This window comes from Theropithecus gelada, chromosome 14 (genome assembly GCF_003255815.1).
Source record: "Theropithecus gelada isolate Dixy chromosome 14, Tgel_1.0, whole genome shotgun sequence".
In the NCBI taxonomy this organism is placed as follows: domain Eukaryota; kingdom Metazoa; phylum Chordata; class Mammalia; order Primates; family Cercopithecidae; genus Theropithecus; species Theropithecus gelada.
In genome coordinates, this window is record NC_037682.1 from 121,036,209 (window position 1) to 121,051,618 (window position 15,410).

Below are 15,410 nucleotides of genomic sequence, written 5' to 3' on the forward strand. Positions count from 1 at the left end.
AACAACTTCACTGGAATACCTCAAACGCAGCTCTAAAACTAAAGTCAGGCTGGGTGCAGTGGCTCACACCTGTAATCCCAGCACTTTGGGAGGCTGAGGTCGGTGGATCACCTGGGCTCAGGAGTTCAAGATCAGCCTGGGCAACATAGGGAAACCTCGTCTCTACTAAAAATATAAAAAACAGCCAGGCATGGTAACGCATGCCTGTGGTCCCAGCTACTCAGGAGGAGGAGGAGGCAGGAGAATCGCTTGAGCCCGGGAGGCAGAGGTTGCAGTGAGCCAAGATCGTGCCACTGCACTCCAGCCTGAGGCACAGAGCAAGACTCGGTCTCAAAAAATAAATGAATAAATAAATAAATTTTTAAAACTAAACTCGGGATCTCCACCCTCCAAGTCCAGACCTCCACAGCTGCTACCTGCACAAAAAACACCTTCCTCCACCAGCTGCAAATCTAGCAGGAGCCGTGCCTCACACCATTCTCCTTCATTCCCACAGCCAAGCCACAACCAAGCCCACCTAAATCGTTCTCCAACGTATCCATCCTCTCCCGTGTCTAAATTACCATCAGCTCTCATAGCCTGTGGGTTGCGTGACTATTTTAGATCACATCTTCCCCATGGAAAGGTTCTAACTCCTCCACCTCGAATGCTGCTGCCTCCCCTCTGCCTGCCTGGCTCGGTCCTATTCATCATACACCTCTGCTCAGACGCCGCTTCCTCAGCAAGGTCCTCCCAACTCTGCAAACTACCTCAATTCCTATTATTCTTTTCCTTTACAGAAAGGATCAGTTTGTCATTAAATCTAAATAAGTATTTGTTCCCCAAACAGACCTTAGGCCCTATGAGAGGAGTGCACTGTCTCAGAAGCCATTGTATCCCCCCAGCACCTAACAACAGTGCCTGACACCTAGAAGCTGAATAAATGTAATAAATAGCGAATGGATGAGTCTACTGTTTTCATAACCTGCTCTCCATACACTTCTCCACAGACCACTCAGCACAGAGAATTGCCCGTGAATTTCAAGTGGAAACCAACACGGATTTCTCTCTTTTCACCATCACCAGGCAACAGCCTCCAGGTGACTTCAGATGCATGTTATGACAACTTACACACTAAGTGGGCTTTATAAACTTAAAAATAAGGACTCTGTTCTTTAGAAACAATTTATTCGGGGCTGCTGCACATTCTCCTCAATAGCAAAGCCCACTTTTAGGAAAGAAAAATATTTATATTACAAATTAATCCAAAGTCATTGGTATGATTAATATAAATGTTGACGCTCTTGCAAAATACCCTTGCAGATTTAAATTTAGCCCTCACCAGACTACATCATACAGAAAGGGTTTTCCTTCCATCTCAGCACTGGTCCAACCAGAGGAGTCAGTTAACCCATCTTGAGAGTACAAAAGGGTCTTGAAGGACTTCTTCCCAGAGCAAAGTAAGATCTGATATTGCTTTTTTAAACCAATCTGCAGGACCATATTGATTGGAAGGCAAAGAAACTTAGGGGAAGAAACGGGAGAATGAAAACCTGTAGGGGTAGGTAACACGGATTACTCACCAAGCAACTTCCACTGTTGGGTTTTCTCTTTGAATTCAACAAATGGAGAGAAACTGGAAGGAACAGCTGCAAGAAATGGATCACATAAATAAGCCATACAGGTGCATCCCTGAACTCTGAAATAGCTTTTGAGTGTTCCACAGTGTATTAGAAAAGCAGGAACCTTCAAGGCATAGCATTATGCAAAGGCATAATGGATTACACGAGTAAAGCTGCAGTTTATTCTGATAATTAATTCGACGAAAGGGGGAAAAAATACTGACCCTACAAAAAAAAGCACCTTACCTCGACTTTCTCCAGCAAGATACTGCAGGGCTGGTAGTACCAACTCAGCCCAGTTGGGGGCCGCAGAGAACCAGCTGTTGAGGGAGCTGGCTGGTGATGACTGCCAATCCAAAACTCGCTCCTCTAGCTGAGGGAAAGCAAAGGCAGAACCCAGTTAGACTTCTCTTCTATACCAGCAATTCCACACAAGTGCCACCACAAGCTGGGGCATATGCATCCGGAGTTTGTCCAAATCACAAAGCAAGTTAACTAGAGAGCTTTGAGAGGAACCCAGACTTCCACTTCTCAAGCTATAGACCATTCAGGATTTGAACTCTTTGAATACTCTAATGTACCTCCAACTTTTCCAAAATGCTTACCATAGGAAGGCTAGCCTGACTCTCCAGCAGCAAGATCTCTAATAGAAGAGAGAAAAAGCTGGAAGATATTTCATTGATTCCAAGGCAAGGCTTGAGGTCTTCAAGGGGCCTAATGAGGGAAGAAAAATAAAAGAATCAAAAAGACCAAGAACACATCCCTAGATTGATTCAGACCCCCAAGCCTCCTAGCAGTCACAAAAGAGTTCAAGAAAGGAGCAAACAACGCATTTTCCCAGCAGTATCCCTGGGACTCCAGGTCTACAAGTCCAACACACTTACAGCTACGACAAGCCCTGGGGGCCAGGGCACAGCCTATGGCCCACCCATTCACCCTGAGAATTACAGAATCTCTGTTGCTCACTTACTCTTCCTTGATAGCAGGAATTGCCAGCGGAGAGGGGGCCTGTGAGAGAGATGCAACCCCTTCAGTACTGCTTAAAGGCTCAGCCAAGTCCTCTACCTCTGATTTGATTGTTTTTATTTTCTTCTTCTTCTTTTCCTCTTTTTCCTTAACCTTTTTTTTAAGGACAGCCAAGTCATATAAGGCTGGGAAGGAAAAGTAACACCAGTCACAGAAATGTATCTCCTACACAGGGAAGTGAGGGGTCTTATCTGCATATTCTTTTCCCAAGGCCCACCAAAGATAGAAGTCTCAGTAATAAAACACTCAATGAAACCAAATGCAGTGAGTGATTTACAGTTTTTTTTTTTTTTGAGACAGGATCTCACTCTGTTGCCCAAGCTGGTGTGCAGTGGTGCAATCATAGCTCACTACAGCCTCAACCTCCCTGGCTCAAGCGATCCTCCCACCTCAGCCTCTCAAGTATACGGCTTAATTTTAATATTTATTATAAAGAGCTGACAGGTCTGGCACAGTGGCTCACGCCTGTAATCCCAACACTTTGGGAGGCCGAGGTGGGTGGATCACGAGGTCAGGAGATTGAGACCATCCTGGCTAACATAGTGAAACCCCATCTCTACTAAAAATACAAAAAATTAGCCAGGCATGGTGGCAGTCGCCTGTAGTCCCAGCTACTTGGGAGGCTGAGGCAGGAGAAGGGTGTGCACCCGGAGGGCGGAGCTTGCAGTGAGCCGAGATCGCGCCACTGCACTCCAGCCCGGGCGACAGAGCAAGACTCTGTCTAAAAAAACAAAACACAAACAACAAAAAAGCTGATGCTCTGTTGTGCTGATTTTACATTCATTTCCCACCTGTAAGCCCGTAAGAGGTAATAATAAAGGTTATCAGCATGAAGGAGGCCACGGTTTCATTTATTTGTGCCACATGCTATGGGCTCATGCAACTTAACATCATAGTCAGATGAAGGCTCCTAGAGGGCGCCCAGTCATTTACCTGCGAGAGAGCCCTTCCTGCCAGCGTTTACTCGAGTCATGATGTCATTGAGGGTCAGGTCCCCTGTCAAAAGGTCCGGGTGATCCTAGATGTGATATCCAAAATTTGGTCATGGAGGCCCAAAAAGGAGCAAAAACTAAGGTGATTTTGCGAATTTATGTAACAATGAGATGTTAGGTACACTTGGGGAAATCACATTGAATAAAAAATATAGAGAGATAAAACTATTCAACTTTTCCCTATCATATCCCCATTTAATTAAAAAAAACAAACTTGATACTGGTGCATAGAACCCAGTCCCAACCTTCCTATCGTACAGCATTTAGTTATAAAGCTCTTCTGCATTCCTTGTCTCATGTGCTTTGCAAACAGTCTTGTTAAGTATTAATATGTTTTACAAAATGTGGAAATAGGGTTTAGAGAAGTATCACAGTAACTAGAAAAGAGAGAGTACTGACTTCCCATGTGGGGTTCTTCCCCTCTCACCTCCTAGCCTTAGAAGGACTGTCTTTTCTTCTCAAAAAGGCATCATCTTTTCTCCAGTAAACTCTCTGAGGTGCTAGCTACCTCAACTTGGTAGCATGGAATAATGGAAACAGTAAAAAGTGGGACAAACCCAGGGCCCGACTCCTGGCTCTGCGGCTTACTGGCTATAGGACCAATGACAAGCTCCCTAACCTCTCGAGCACTGTTGAGGTGGAGACGACCATTCCTATACTCGACAGTGTCACTGTAACAATTAACGCAGACAATACATTCAGCAGGCCCTGTGAAGTCAAAGCCCCCACGCCTCACATCGTTGATGCCAGCCAGCCTCACCGGCTGGTCCTGTGCCCACATGGTAGGGAGGACATACAAACAAGGCAGTGATGCCCCGTGTCTTCCTCAGGACAGCCAATCCTGAAACATCAGGCTGAAAACCACACGGCCGCAAGCCCTGCCCATCTTACTGGCTGATGTTTCCGCTTCTCATGGTGCTTCTTTAACATAATCTTCAGGTCACTGTCCCCCAGCTCTATTTTATCTGAGAAAACAAACCAAACCACATTCACTACCATGATTCTCCAATTTACATCTTTCTGGTCACTTGTCCAAAGAAAGATATTTCTGAGTTTCCCTTCTGACACCTGTGAACTACCAGTGCCAAAAATCTTTAAAGTCACAGGATCAACGCTTCCACTTCTCCATACATTGGTAATAAATGACTTCAGTGACTCTGCTGGTCCTAAAACACACTTAAGGTTCTTAACATTCTTCTTTGCTTTCTATTCCAAATAAAAACTCTTCTCCAAACTCACAGCCACTCTGGAGAATGGCTTGGCTCTGGTTATTCCTTTGTCCTCTTACTGAACTGTCCCTTCGTACTGCTGTTTCAAGATTTTGCTTTCTTTAGCCCAAAATATCAGCTTTTGAGAAGAAATTTTAAAACAAAGGAAAAAAGGCAGGCCTATCTCCAGACGTAAAAAATAAAATAAAATGGTACAAAAACTTTACCAAACAAATCGCCTAGTTCTAGGGAGCTTTGTTTTCCTGGTAGTTAGGAATCTGCCCCCACCCACCTCCCTCTAAAGGAGTTTTCAGGTCTCCACCGCAATGTCCCAGAACGGTGACGGCGGCAACTCGGTTCTCACCTGCGGTTTTCATATCCGTGGTTGAAAGTGTGGGCACCACCCTCAGGGGCACCGCAGGACTAGGAGAACGTGCTGGAGAGCTCGGAAGCCATGAGCTGAGATCTTCAAAAGAAAATTGTTCTTGTAAATCCAACGTGGCTGTGGACTCCAATAGGGGAGATTGGGTAAGTGGCCATTTGGGTTCAACAAGGCTAAGCCAACAACATGGAGGCCAGGGTTTCACACTCCTTTCTGACCCTTCCCCAGAGGAGCTGGAGCACACTTAGGTCATCTAACGGCTCTTCCAGGAAGAGAGACTTCAACAGAGTGCTGGGGTCGCATTGCAGCAGGCCGACAGCCACTACTACTCTCCTGTAAGGGGAAAACAGTTCTCTCAAGTGGCAAATGGGACCAGTCAGGCCCACTGTGGAGAACCCTGTCACGCAGGCAGTCGCCTGGCAGGCTCTCATCTAAGCTCAAATGCCACAAGGCCATGAGGGTGAAAAAGGCCATGTAGTCACTCCCCATCTGATGGCAATGCCTTAGCAACCCAAAGACCAAGGCCTTCCGAGCCCGGCTATCCACCCCAGACCAAGACAACTCAAGAGGGTTTCTCTGCTGGGGAGCTAAATGGCTACCACTGGCTCCAACCGGACAAGCGGCTGGTATCAATCCAATACCCCCGCTACCCCAAGTGCCCGAGGACACTCACCCTCTTCATCAGATGACAGGGCTGTGTCACCACACTCCTCTTTCACCTCCCTCAAGACCTTCAAGTAGCGCTGCTGGGTCCGCCACTCCCGCTCCTCAGGTGTGCGGGATGGTGAAGGCCGCTTCTGCCGGAAGGGGAGGGCGGGGCCGCTCCGCCGGGCCATCTCCAGCAGATCCTAGGAAGAGATCAGGTGGGGGTACACGTCATCATCCAAGACCTGTTCTGGAACAATGAACACTCTACAAGTCTACGCTTTCTTCTCTTCAGTGTGAAGCCCAACTCCCTCCCTCCAGATCCCAAAGAAAGATACACATATATATCAACCCATCCAAATAAAAAGAACCTGTATTGATTACATGAAGAAAAATCCCAAATCTGAGTGAAGTGCTCTACTAGGAATGAATACTTTTTTACACTAGACACCCAAGTATTTCTATACCAAAGCTTAAAGGATGACTGAAAACCCAAACAACGTTGCCTCTAAGAATTTCCAGCGGCCATTGGGCCTATCATGCCACCATCCATCACAGCATTCGGAGGCCCGTGCACACCTTCATATCCATTCCAAGGAATCCTGGTTTCCCTTAATAACCCATGATGGATCCAAAATCCATCTGTTTATCTTGGTAAACACTGAAGCTACTGTAATTTCATCAATTTTAAGAAGCACTTTTTTTTGATGTTTTCACATCTCTGAAATCAGGACACATTTGAAGTTTATCATAAGAAAGGATGGCATAGCTTAACTGTGTTACAGATTACTCGGTAGCATTTTTTTCTTAGTGGCAACTTTTGCGTTTTGTACCTGAAATGCTTCTTGAAGTCACGATACCTGTGACCAGCCACATTCTATATCCAGTTCCCAGCACTACTTACACTCCGGGAAGCAAGAATTTGCTTCAGCAGCCGATGGAAATACTGCTGCTGGGAGTTGAGGTAGCGCTTGTACTGTGACTTGAAGCATAGCTGCCGGTACTTGACCACCTCGGGGTTAAAGTGTCCATCTTAAAAAAATAAAGGTACATATATACATCAGTCAACAAATATACATCATCAGTCAACAAATATATTGAATGAGTGCTTAACATGGTAAACTCTGTACCACAAAACTTAAGGGAAAAGTGAACATCTAAGAGAATCAGGAAACAGAACCAAAAGTAAGTGTGCTAAGAAGCAATGACAGCTCCTTTAAGGCTGATGACCATCATAGCCACAGTAATGCAACTGTCTTCAGCAACACTAGAACTGATACGTGGCATGGGTCAGAGTGGAATATGCAGGAAGTCCTGCCTTGACATTCCTCACTTGTATCCTTACCAGACTGCCATACTATTCTGGGGGAAACATGCCAGCACAAGAGACAGTGCTACCGTTATGGAAGGTCACCTACAGAGCCCCTCTAAAGCCAAGTGGGTCTCCCTGACTTCTGCTCTACCAGATGAGACAGCGCGCCCTCAGCTGTAGTGAAACAGATCTCTGACAACCATAGAGGGGCATTCCTTTTCACACTAGTAACCCACCAAAGGTGGGAATGTTCATTTTAAAGCCTTAAAATAATGGCCGGGCGCGGTGGCTCAAGCCTGTAATCCCAGCACTTTGGGAGGCCGAGACGGGCGGATCACGAGGTCAGGAGATCGAGACCATCCTGGCGAACACGGTGAAACCCCGTCTCTACTAAAAAATACAAAAAACTAGCCGGGCGAGGTGGCGGGCGCCTGTGGTCCCAGCTACTCGGGAGGCTGAGGCAGGAGAATGGCATAAGCCCGGGAGGCGGAGCTTGCAGTGAGCCGAGATCGCGCCACTGCACTCCAGCCTGGGCGACAGAGCGAGACTCCGTCTCAAAAAAAAAAAAAAAAAAAAAAAATGAGATTTCAGATGATAAGCCTGCTCTCTCTGGTCATTAGCAGCTGTCAAGTTGTCGAGTTTAACAGAATTCAAGATGTGCTGCTCATTCAGGGCCTTGTGTCAGAACAAAGTCACCCTGGAAAGGAAGGGGAAGAGGCTTCCTTGGCTCCTCTCCATGGTACAGAAAGCAACTGTAACTTAAAGAGTGGTCCAAACCATTCTGCAACTCCCAATATAATAACTGATGCGGTTGAGAATCACCCATGGAAGCAAAAACCACTGGGTAAACCAAAGGCTTTTGGAAAATGAGACTATCACATGACCCATGATCCTAAAGTATCATCCCACAGTGCTTCTTTATGATAAAGGAAAAAAAGTACCTTTATCTTGCATGCTTACAAGAGGTATGGCAGACACCACTTAACCAAGTGATCACATGTGGCTTTACTAAAATGGAAAAACTGACACCACGTGCCTCCTGAGGTGATACAATGGGAAAGACCACATTTCCTATATCGTATTCTTGCCGAAAGCCTTTAACCCAATCTAATCAAGAGAAAAAAAAATGACAGACTCCCAGGAAGCAGGACATTTTATAATTGAAGTGTCCTGGCTCTTCAAAAATGTCAGCGTACTGAAAGACAAAAACAAAAGGGGCAAAGGGCCCTAGATTCAAAAAGCTAGAGACATAAGGCCCAAGCACAATGCATGAACCCTGAACAGATCCTGGATTTACACAGCCACTCTAAAGGACACTGCAGGAACAATTAAGAAAATTAGAACGTGAAGGCCGGGCGCAGTGGCTCATGCCTGTAATCCCAGCACTTTGGGAGGCCAAGGCCGGCGGATCATGAGGTCAGGAGATCGAGACCATCGTGGCTAACACAGTGAAACCCCGTCTCTACTAAAAACACAAAAAATTAGCCAGGCCTGGTGGCGGGCCCCTGTAGTCCCAGCTACTCAGAAGGCTGAGGCAGGAGAATGGTGTGAACCCAGGAGGTGGAGCTTGCAGTGAGCTGAGATTGCGCCAGGTGACAGAGCGAGACTGTCTCCCCCCCAAAAAAAAGAAGAAGAAAATTTGAACATGAAATAGCCTATGATACTATCTGCTCAATGTAAAATTCCTTGTGTGTGGTAACAGGGCTGTCATGATATAGGAGAGTGTCTGTTAAGAGACATGGACATGCTTAAATGCTTGGCAGTGAACTGTCACATCTTCTGCAGCAAAAAGTATGTGTGTACCTAAACACACACACATACAAACCTTGATACGTGCAATAAAGCAAATGGCAAGCTCTTTTAAAAAAATTTTAAAGACCAGGCATGAAGGCACCTCTAGTATGCCGGAAATGTTTTTTTTCTTTATGTAGATGCTGGTTACACAGCTGAGATCATATTATGTATTTTCTATATAAGTCAATAAATTTTATTTTTTGAAACACAGCCTAGACAGCAAAGTGTTACACAAAACCGCTCTCTGCCAGCTCAGTATCTGTACATGAAGATAAAGAGAAGAAAAGGAAGAAAGGAATACCCACATAAGTGAATGTGTGCCCATCTACCACTCCCCTCAAAGAAAGAATACTGAGCTACAAACCTCGGAAAAGCTTCTGGGCGATGTGCAGAGGATTTCCAAAGCGGAAGTTCTCTCCACTGAACAGGGCTAAGATGAGCTCGTTCTGCTGCTCAGCACTGTCTGCAGGAAACTGAGGCAGAAACTGCTGGAGGTGTTCACGTTGAGAATCGCTTAACACTTCCTGCCATGTTGAGAGGCTGACAACATCAAAGAAGATCTCAGGCTAGAAGAAATAGGAAAGGTAAACAAAAGTAACATAAATTTTTAAGTTTTTTGTATGTGTGTGCACACAAAACATTACATAATATACATAAGATTTACCAATTTAACCATTTTTAAATGTAGACTTCAGTGGTGTTGCATTCACATTTGCCGTGCAACTATCACTACCAACTTTTCATGTTTTGTGTTTTTTTTTTTGAGACTGAATTTTGCTCTTGTTGCCCAAGCTGGAGTGCAACGGCACGATCTTGGCTCACTGCAACCTCTGCCTCCCAGGCTCAAGCGATTCTCCTACCTCACCCTCCCGAGTAGCTGGGATTACAAGTGTGCACCACCACGCCTGGCTATTTTTTGTATTTTTAGTAGAGATGAGGTTTCACCATGTTGACCAGGCTGGTCTCGAACTCCTGACCTAAGGTGATCTGCCTGCCTCGGCCTCCCAAAGTGCTGGGATTACAGGCATGACCCACGGTGCCTGGCCTACATTTTTAAAAATAAACTAAAATTCCAATGATCTGAGAATAAAGACTACATATGAGCCACAGTCTTTTATCAAACAGTAAATAATAATCCAGAGGAAAATGATTTTAGTAGAGAATCCCACTTGGAAGCCGCCTCTGCCAACGAGGGTATGAGGGTGGGCATCTGAATTCAGCTTCAACTGAGTGGCAGGAAAAGGTTAACATGAAAGGAATGAACTTGAGGAATTGAAGTCACTAGCTAAGAGTGAGAAGAAACAGGACTGAGTTCATTTTCAACTCACGGGTTACATACTGGATACCTTCCATGAGCAAAATGCTAATTTGGCCTGGCATATATGCGGTCTGAGGTGGGGAACAATTAAACATTCAGTTACAATGTAGTTAAAGAAGTGCTGATGTGTATGGAAGCAAACATCCCACATTTACAATGCAGAGAACGCTCACGAAAAAACCGTTGTTTAAGACAGGAGACGGACAAGGAAAGAGAAAAAAGATGGTCGGGGAGAGGGTTAGAAATCCACAGAGCAGCACCACAAAAACAAACAAAAAAAATTAACACAAAAGAAAGGATAGCAGTTGCCTGTGGGGGAATGGAGAGGGATAAGACAGGGTGCGTGGTGGCGGGCTTCAGTGGTCTTGGTAGTGCTCCTACCCTAACTGAAGGCTACACCCATGTTTTATTATTGTTTTACCTGTGTGTATATATATGCATTTTATAGACTCTTTTGTGTGATACATTTCACTTTTTTTTTTTTTTTTTTTAAGAGTTCAGGCAGTATTTGGCTAGAGCAAGAACAGGGAGGGAGGTGGAGGCAGCAGACAGCAGAAAGATGCAAAGGACGGCAAGCATTTCAGGTAGTTGTGACTTTATCCTTAAGGACAATAGAGACCCACGAAAGGGTTTCAGCAGGAAACAACCCAGAAATCACAACCACCTACTCCAGGCATCGTTGCATGAATGTATCAAAAACACCTCAGTCCCAATGCCCAGGATTTTCCCCTGCAAGCCTATTTTTGCCTACCATTTTATTCCTAGCATCTAACTCAGTGTCTGGCATAGAGGTGCCTCATGGAACAAGTGTTTGCTGACTACATGAGTAACATAAAGGGATTGTCCTGAAAGAGTATGCCAAGAAAACATGGATGGGAAGTATGTACATCAACTGCAGTACAGTTGTTAGTAGCTGGGAGAGAAGATGAGACAACAGCACACTGGTGGCTTTCATTTTATCCATAACACTTGACATACTACCAAAGAAGAATGTAAAACAAAAAACTAAATTCTCTCTTAAAACTGGGTGATGCACAGATGACTGTTTGCTATATCATGCTCCACACCTGTATGTTCAAAATATGGAAAACAAAAGAAATATGTAATTAAATGAATGTTTTCACGTACATAGTGGCTTGCAAATAATAAGCACTTAATAAACAGTAGCCACCTTAATGATGATGATGACGCATCCTGCCTGTGAAAGCGGACAAAAACAAGCTGGCATCCCATCCCAGGGCATATACTATTATTGAGTAGCGGGTTACCTTACGGATACAGAAAATACGTGTAGATTTCGCTTAATGTTCCACGACATGGTAACCATTTTAAACACATATATAATTCTGCTTTTAAAATATACCTTTTAAAAATGTTTGTTTATTTTCTATTAGTAAGTGGTCTTATTGACATCACTGAACATAACCATGTATAACATTTATTCGTTTCCCACTGAAAGGCTTCCCAATGGAATTGTTTCCAGTAGAATATAGATCCAGGCATTAAGCATTTCCAGTGATGTTCTACAGTTGAAAAGGTAGTGGTGACCAGAACCAGAGGCGTTGTCCGTGCCTGCAATGGGACTCAATATTATCCTGCTGGGTAAAAGAAACGCTAAGAGATACAATCGTGCCATGACTGAAAAAAGCCAGGAGCACAAAAGATGCCAGATAGCCCACAGGTTGAAAATCAGAGCAAACGACACTACCTCTCCCATGTACCAATATGCTCTGAATCTAAAATAAGTCTGGGCAGCAAACTAAGAATGACAGTCTATTTCCTATGGTTTATTAAGTTTGGGCCCTGCAGATAAGACTGCCAGAAAAGCAGCTATAGTTTAAGTGGTCCGGACATTTCTCATCTGAACATAAACAACAATCAGCTCATTCAGATTCCTGGGTCCCTACTCAGTTGTCGGAATGAGGGCAAGTACGGGGCAATCCAGGCCAGACAAAAGGAGAGAACTGGGGTGAATGACCCCAGGCTGTGATGGATTCCCGGAGTCACCAGGACCCTCAGGGGCTTAAGGCCCTACACAGAAATTCCACTGCCAGCCTTAGCACCATTAGCACCACTGCAGCGGCCTCCACAGTACTCCACTGCCAGTCAATCTGTAACCACAGTGCACACCCTCTTAGTGACTACGTTTTTAGACCACACATCAAATTATTAAAGTAAACCAAACTACTACATTTAGTGATAAACATGTACTTCATAAATATCAGGGAATGAAAGTGTCTCAAATAGTTGAAAAGAACCAAATGAATAAAGAAGACTACCTCTAAGTTTACAACAAAAACATTTAAAAGAAATACTGCAACTGTTAACTAACAGATTTACTAACACAGTAAGACACTGCGTCAGAGAGGAATTAACTGCCAAATATTTCACAGTGAAGATTAAGTACTCTCAACAATCTTCTGGTTTTAGTAGAAAAGACACCCACTGATGTATTTTTTCATATTTGTTTTCCATAATTTCTACTTTTTTTTTTTTCTATTTTTAATTATTATTTCAATAGTATTGGGGGAACAGGTGGTGTCTGGTTACATGGGTAAATTCTTTAGTGGTTATTTCTGAGATTTTGGTGCGCCCATCACCCAAGCAGTGTACACTGCACCCAATGTGTAGTCTTTTACCCCTCACAGCACTCCCATCCTTCCCTGCAAGTCCCCAGAGTCCATTATCATTCTTATGCCTTTGCGTCCTCAAAGCTTAGCTGTCACTTATAAGTGAGAACGATGTTTGGTTTTCCATTCCCAAGTTACTTCACTTAGAATAATGACCTCCATTTCCATCCAGTTTGCTGCAAATGCCATTATTTCATTCCTTTTTATGGCTGAGTAGTATTCCACGGTTAAAATATACAACCTTTTTTAATGGATGAAAATTATCTTGTTAAAAATAGGGCTTATATCACGTTATCAAGTTATTTTGACAAGTTATTAAACATGCAGAATGCAGCTTGTTTTCTTCCTTAATCAGATACCAAATAGACTCTAAACTTTAAAAAAAGATAAGAGATCAGGCTGCCTGCAATGTAGAAAATGAACAAAAGGGAGCACAAAAGACTGGAAATGTAGAGTGGAAAAGGTTTCCCATAACTGTTACAAGGAAGCTGACAGAGAGGAAAAGGTCGCAACCATATTACTACTCACATCCTCCAGAAGGTCCTCAGGCAGACTAACTCTGGTGCCTCCCAGGAGGCAATCCTCCATGATGCGCGTGCCATGGCCATCTCCACATGGACCAAGTTCCAGAGGATCTGTCAGCATATGGTCTAAGGAATCCATTGTTTCTTCTCCACAGGTACTCTGGACAAAGACATGCATCTTGAGACAGAAAGGCAGAAATTCCAGGGATCTAGCTGATGCTAACACTCCTCCAGAAAAACATTCAGCCTCCAGCCAGTTCTTACACCTTATCCTTGCACCCTAATTACAGCTAAACAGCTCTTCTCCCTCCCTTTCACCACAGCATTCCCACTGGAATTTTCAAGTGCTATCTGGAAGAGTTCTTTTCTCAGAATGCTCCTACAGTAACTCCTAAATTCATAAATTTCATATGCCTTCACTTTACAGATGAGTAAAATGAGCCTGAGATTAAATGATAAACAGATCACAATCTATAATTTACACTTCCCAGACCAATAATCACTCTCCCACAATGTAATTCTTTAACAACTGTTTTTTAGCAATTAATTCTTTGTAGTTGGCTGGGTGCAGTAACTCACAACTACAGTCCCAGTACTTTGGGAGGTTGAGGCGGGCTGTCCCCTTGCATCCAGGAGTTTGAGACCAGCCTAGGGAATATGGCAAAACCCCTTCTCTACAAAAAATAAAAATAAATCAGCCAGGCGTGGTGGCACACGCCTGTAGTCCCAGCTACTTGGGAGGCTGAGGTGGGAAGATCGCTTGAACACGAGAGGGAGAGGGTGTAATGAGCCGTGATCACACTCCAGCCTGGGCAACAGAGACCCTGTCTCAAAAAGAAAAAAAAAGAAAAAGAGAAAAAATATTCTTTGTTGCTCTTTCACAAAAGAAAATTTGCTGAAAATCAACCTACACTAGTAAAATGCAAATGCTAACGGTCACTTTATGAGGGCCTATCAAACACCAGGCCTTTTACATATCTCATTTAATTCCTATAACTGTGCAAAGTAGAGTCATGGGTTTTTACAACAGAATTAAAACTGAAAATCAGAGTAGGTCAGTAACTTGCCCAACCCCAGAGGCAGTACTGAAATTCACGTCTGCCTGCCTGCAAACCCATGTGCTTAATGCTACACATAATACCTCTTGTATAACCTCGCAACATTTAAATAATGAAAAGGAAGCTTACTGATATGACTTTATTAGTCCACATAAATCCCTGAGGTTCCACACACCTGACCATAACAACCAGTAAAGTCAATGGGCAATCTGCCTTTAGGTGGTCCATCTGATCCGTATAATCACGTAAAGTAATGCTACTTTTCTCCTTCCTGTAATAACTGAACACTGCTGAACACCTTTAGAAAACTACATATTACAACATTTCGGACTGATGGCTGGGATTAGGTGTCAAGTTGACAGCACAGGACTGCACAATGCTAACAGGACCACTGGGAGCTTCAACTCAATCACTCTGCTAACATTTACTCAATCCATCCTTTCCAGCTCCTACTTCTACGAAGTGGGCTAAAAAACACACTAAAATGAAAAGAAAAAAGGATGTTAACAGTCAAAACACCAGAATTCCAGCCAAGGTCTGCCACTAACATTCCACAAATCTTACCAAGCCAGGTGTCAATTTCCTTATTTGATGAAGGGAAGCTGGACCGGGTCCTCCCTCCCGTTATTTCCAATGCTGAAATCCTGCAATGAATAATCTCCAGATGAGTGACAGTGTGAATTACGTAATACAGGTACTTTTCTTTCCCAAAATTCTCAAATGATAACAGATCTATAATAACTACATGTAAAGTGAAGCATGTTCCACTAAATTATTTCAAGTTCCCTTGAAGAGATTTCAGATCCATGTAAAGATACAGCAAAAACTTCAGTGTTGGGTCAAGGCAGGTGGGTGGTCCCCAAGCAACTCTGCCCCATCACCGCCCTTCAGCACATGGTGAAATGACATCCTGACCATGC

At 44.0% G+C, this 15,410-nt stretch overlaps 1 protein-coding gene across 2 annotated transcripts in view; it reads right to left on the reverse strand.

The window, feature by feature from the left end:
* The window catches only part of NFRKB (nuclear factor related to kappaB binding protein), a 32,940-nt gene that overhangs the window by 16,662 nt on the left and 868 nt on the right, over nt 1–15,410 (reverse strand). Inside the window, exons 2-13 of one of the 2 annotated variants that reach the window (XM_025358231.1) lie at nt 15,055–15,134; nt 13,437–13,592; nt 9,325–9,526; nt 6,759–6,886; nt 5,883–6,057; nt 5,192–5,293; nt 4,511–4,584; nt 3,561–3,645; nt 2,572–2,752; nt 2,207–2,315; nt 1,848–1,974; nt 1,563–1,628 (exon numbers count right to left, since the gene is read on the reverse strand). In XM_025358231.1, the coding sequence (XP_025214016.1) occupies nt 1,563–1,628; nt 1,848–1,974; nt 2,207–2,315; nt 2,572–2,752; nt 3,561–3,645; nt 4,511–4,584; nt 5,192–5,293; nt 5,883–6,057; nt 6,759–6,886; nt 9,325–9,526; nt 13,437–13,571 (1,384 nt within the window). In that variant the 5' untranslated portion in view covers nt 13,572–13,592; nt 15,055–15,134. Of the gene's footprint in view, nt 1–1,562; nt 1,629–1,847; nt 1,975–2,206; nt 2,316–2,571; nt 2,753–3,560; nt 3,646–4,510; nt 4,585–5,191; nt 5,330–5,882; nt 6,058–6,758; nt 6,887–9,324; nt 9,527–13,436; nt 13,732–15,054; nt 15,135–15,410 lie in introns of those variants that run through there. The other variant, XM_025358230.1, reaches the window with a different exon arrangement.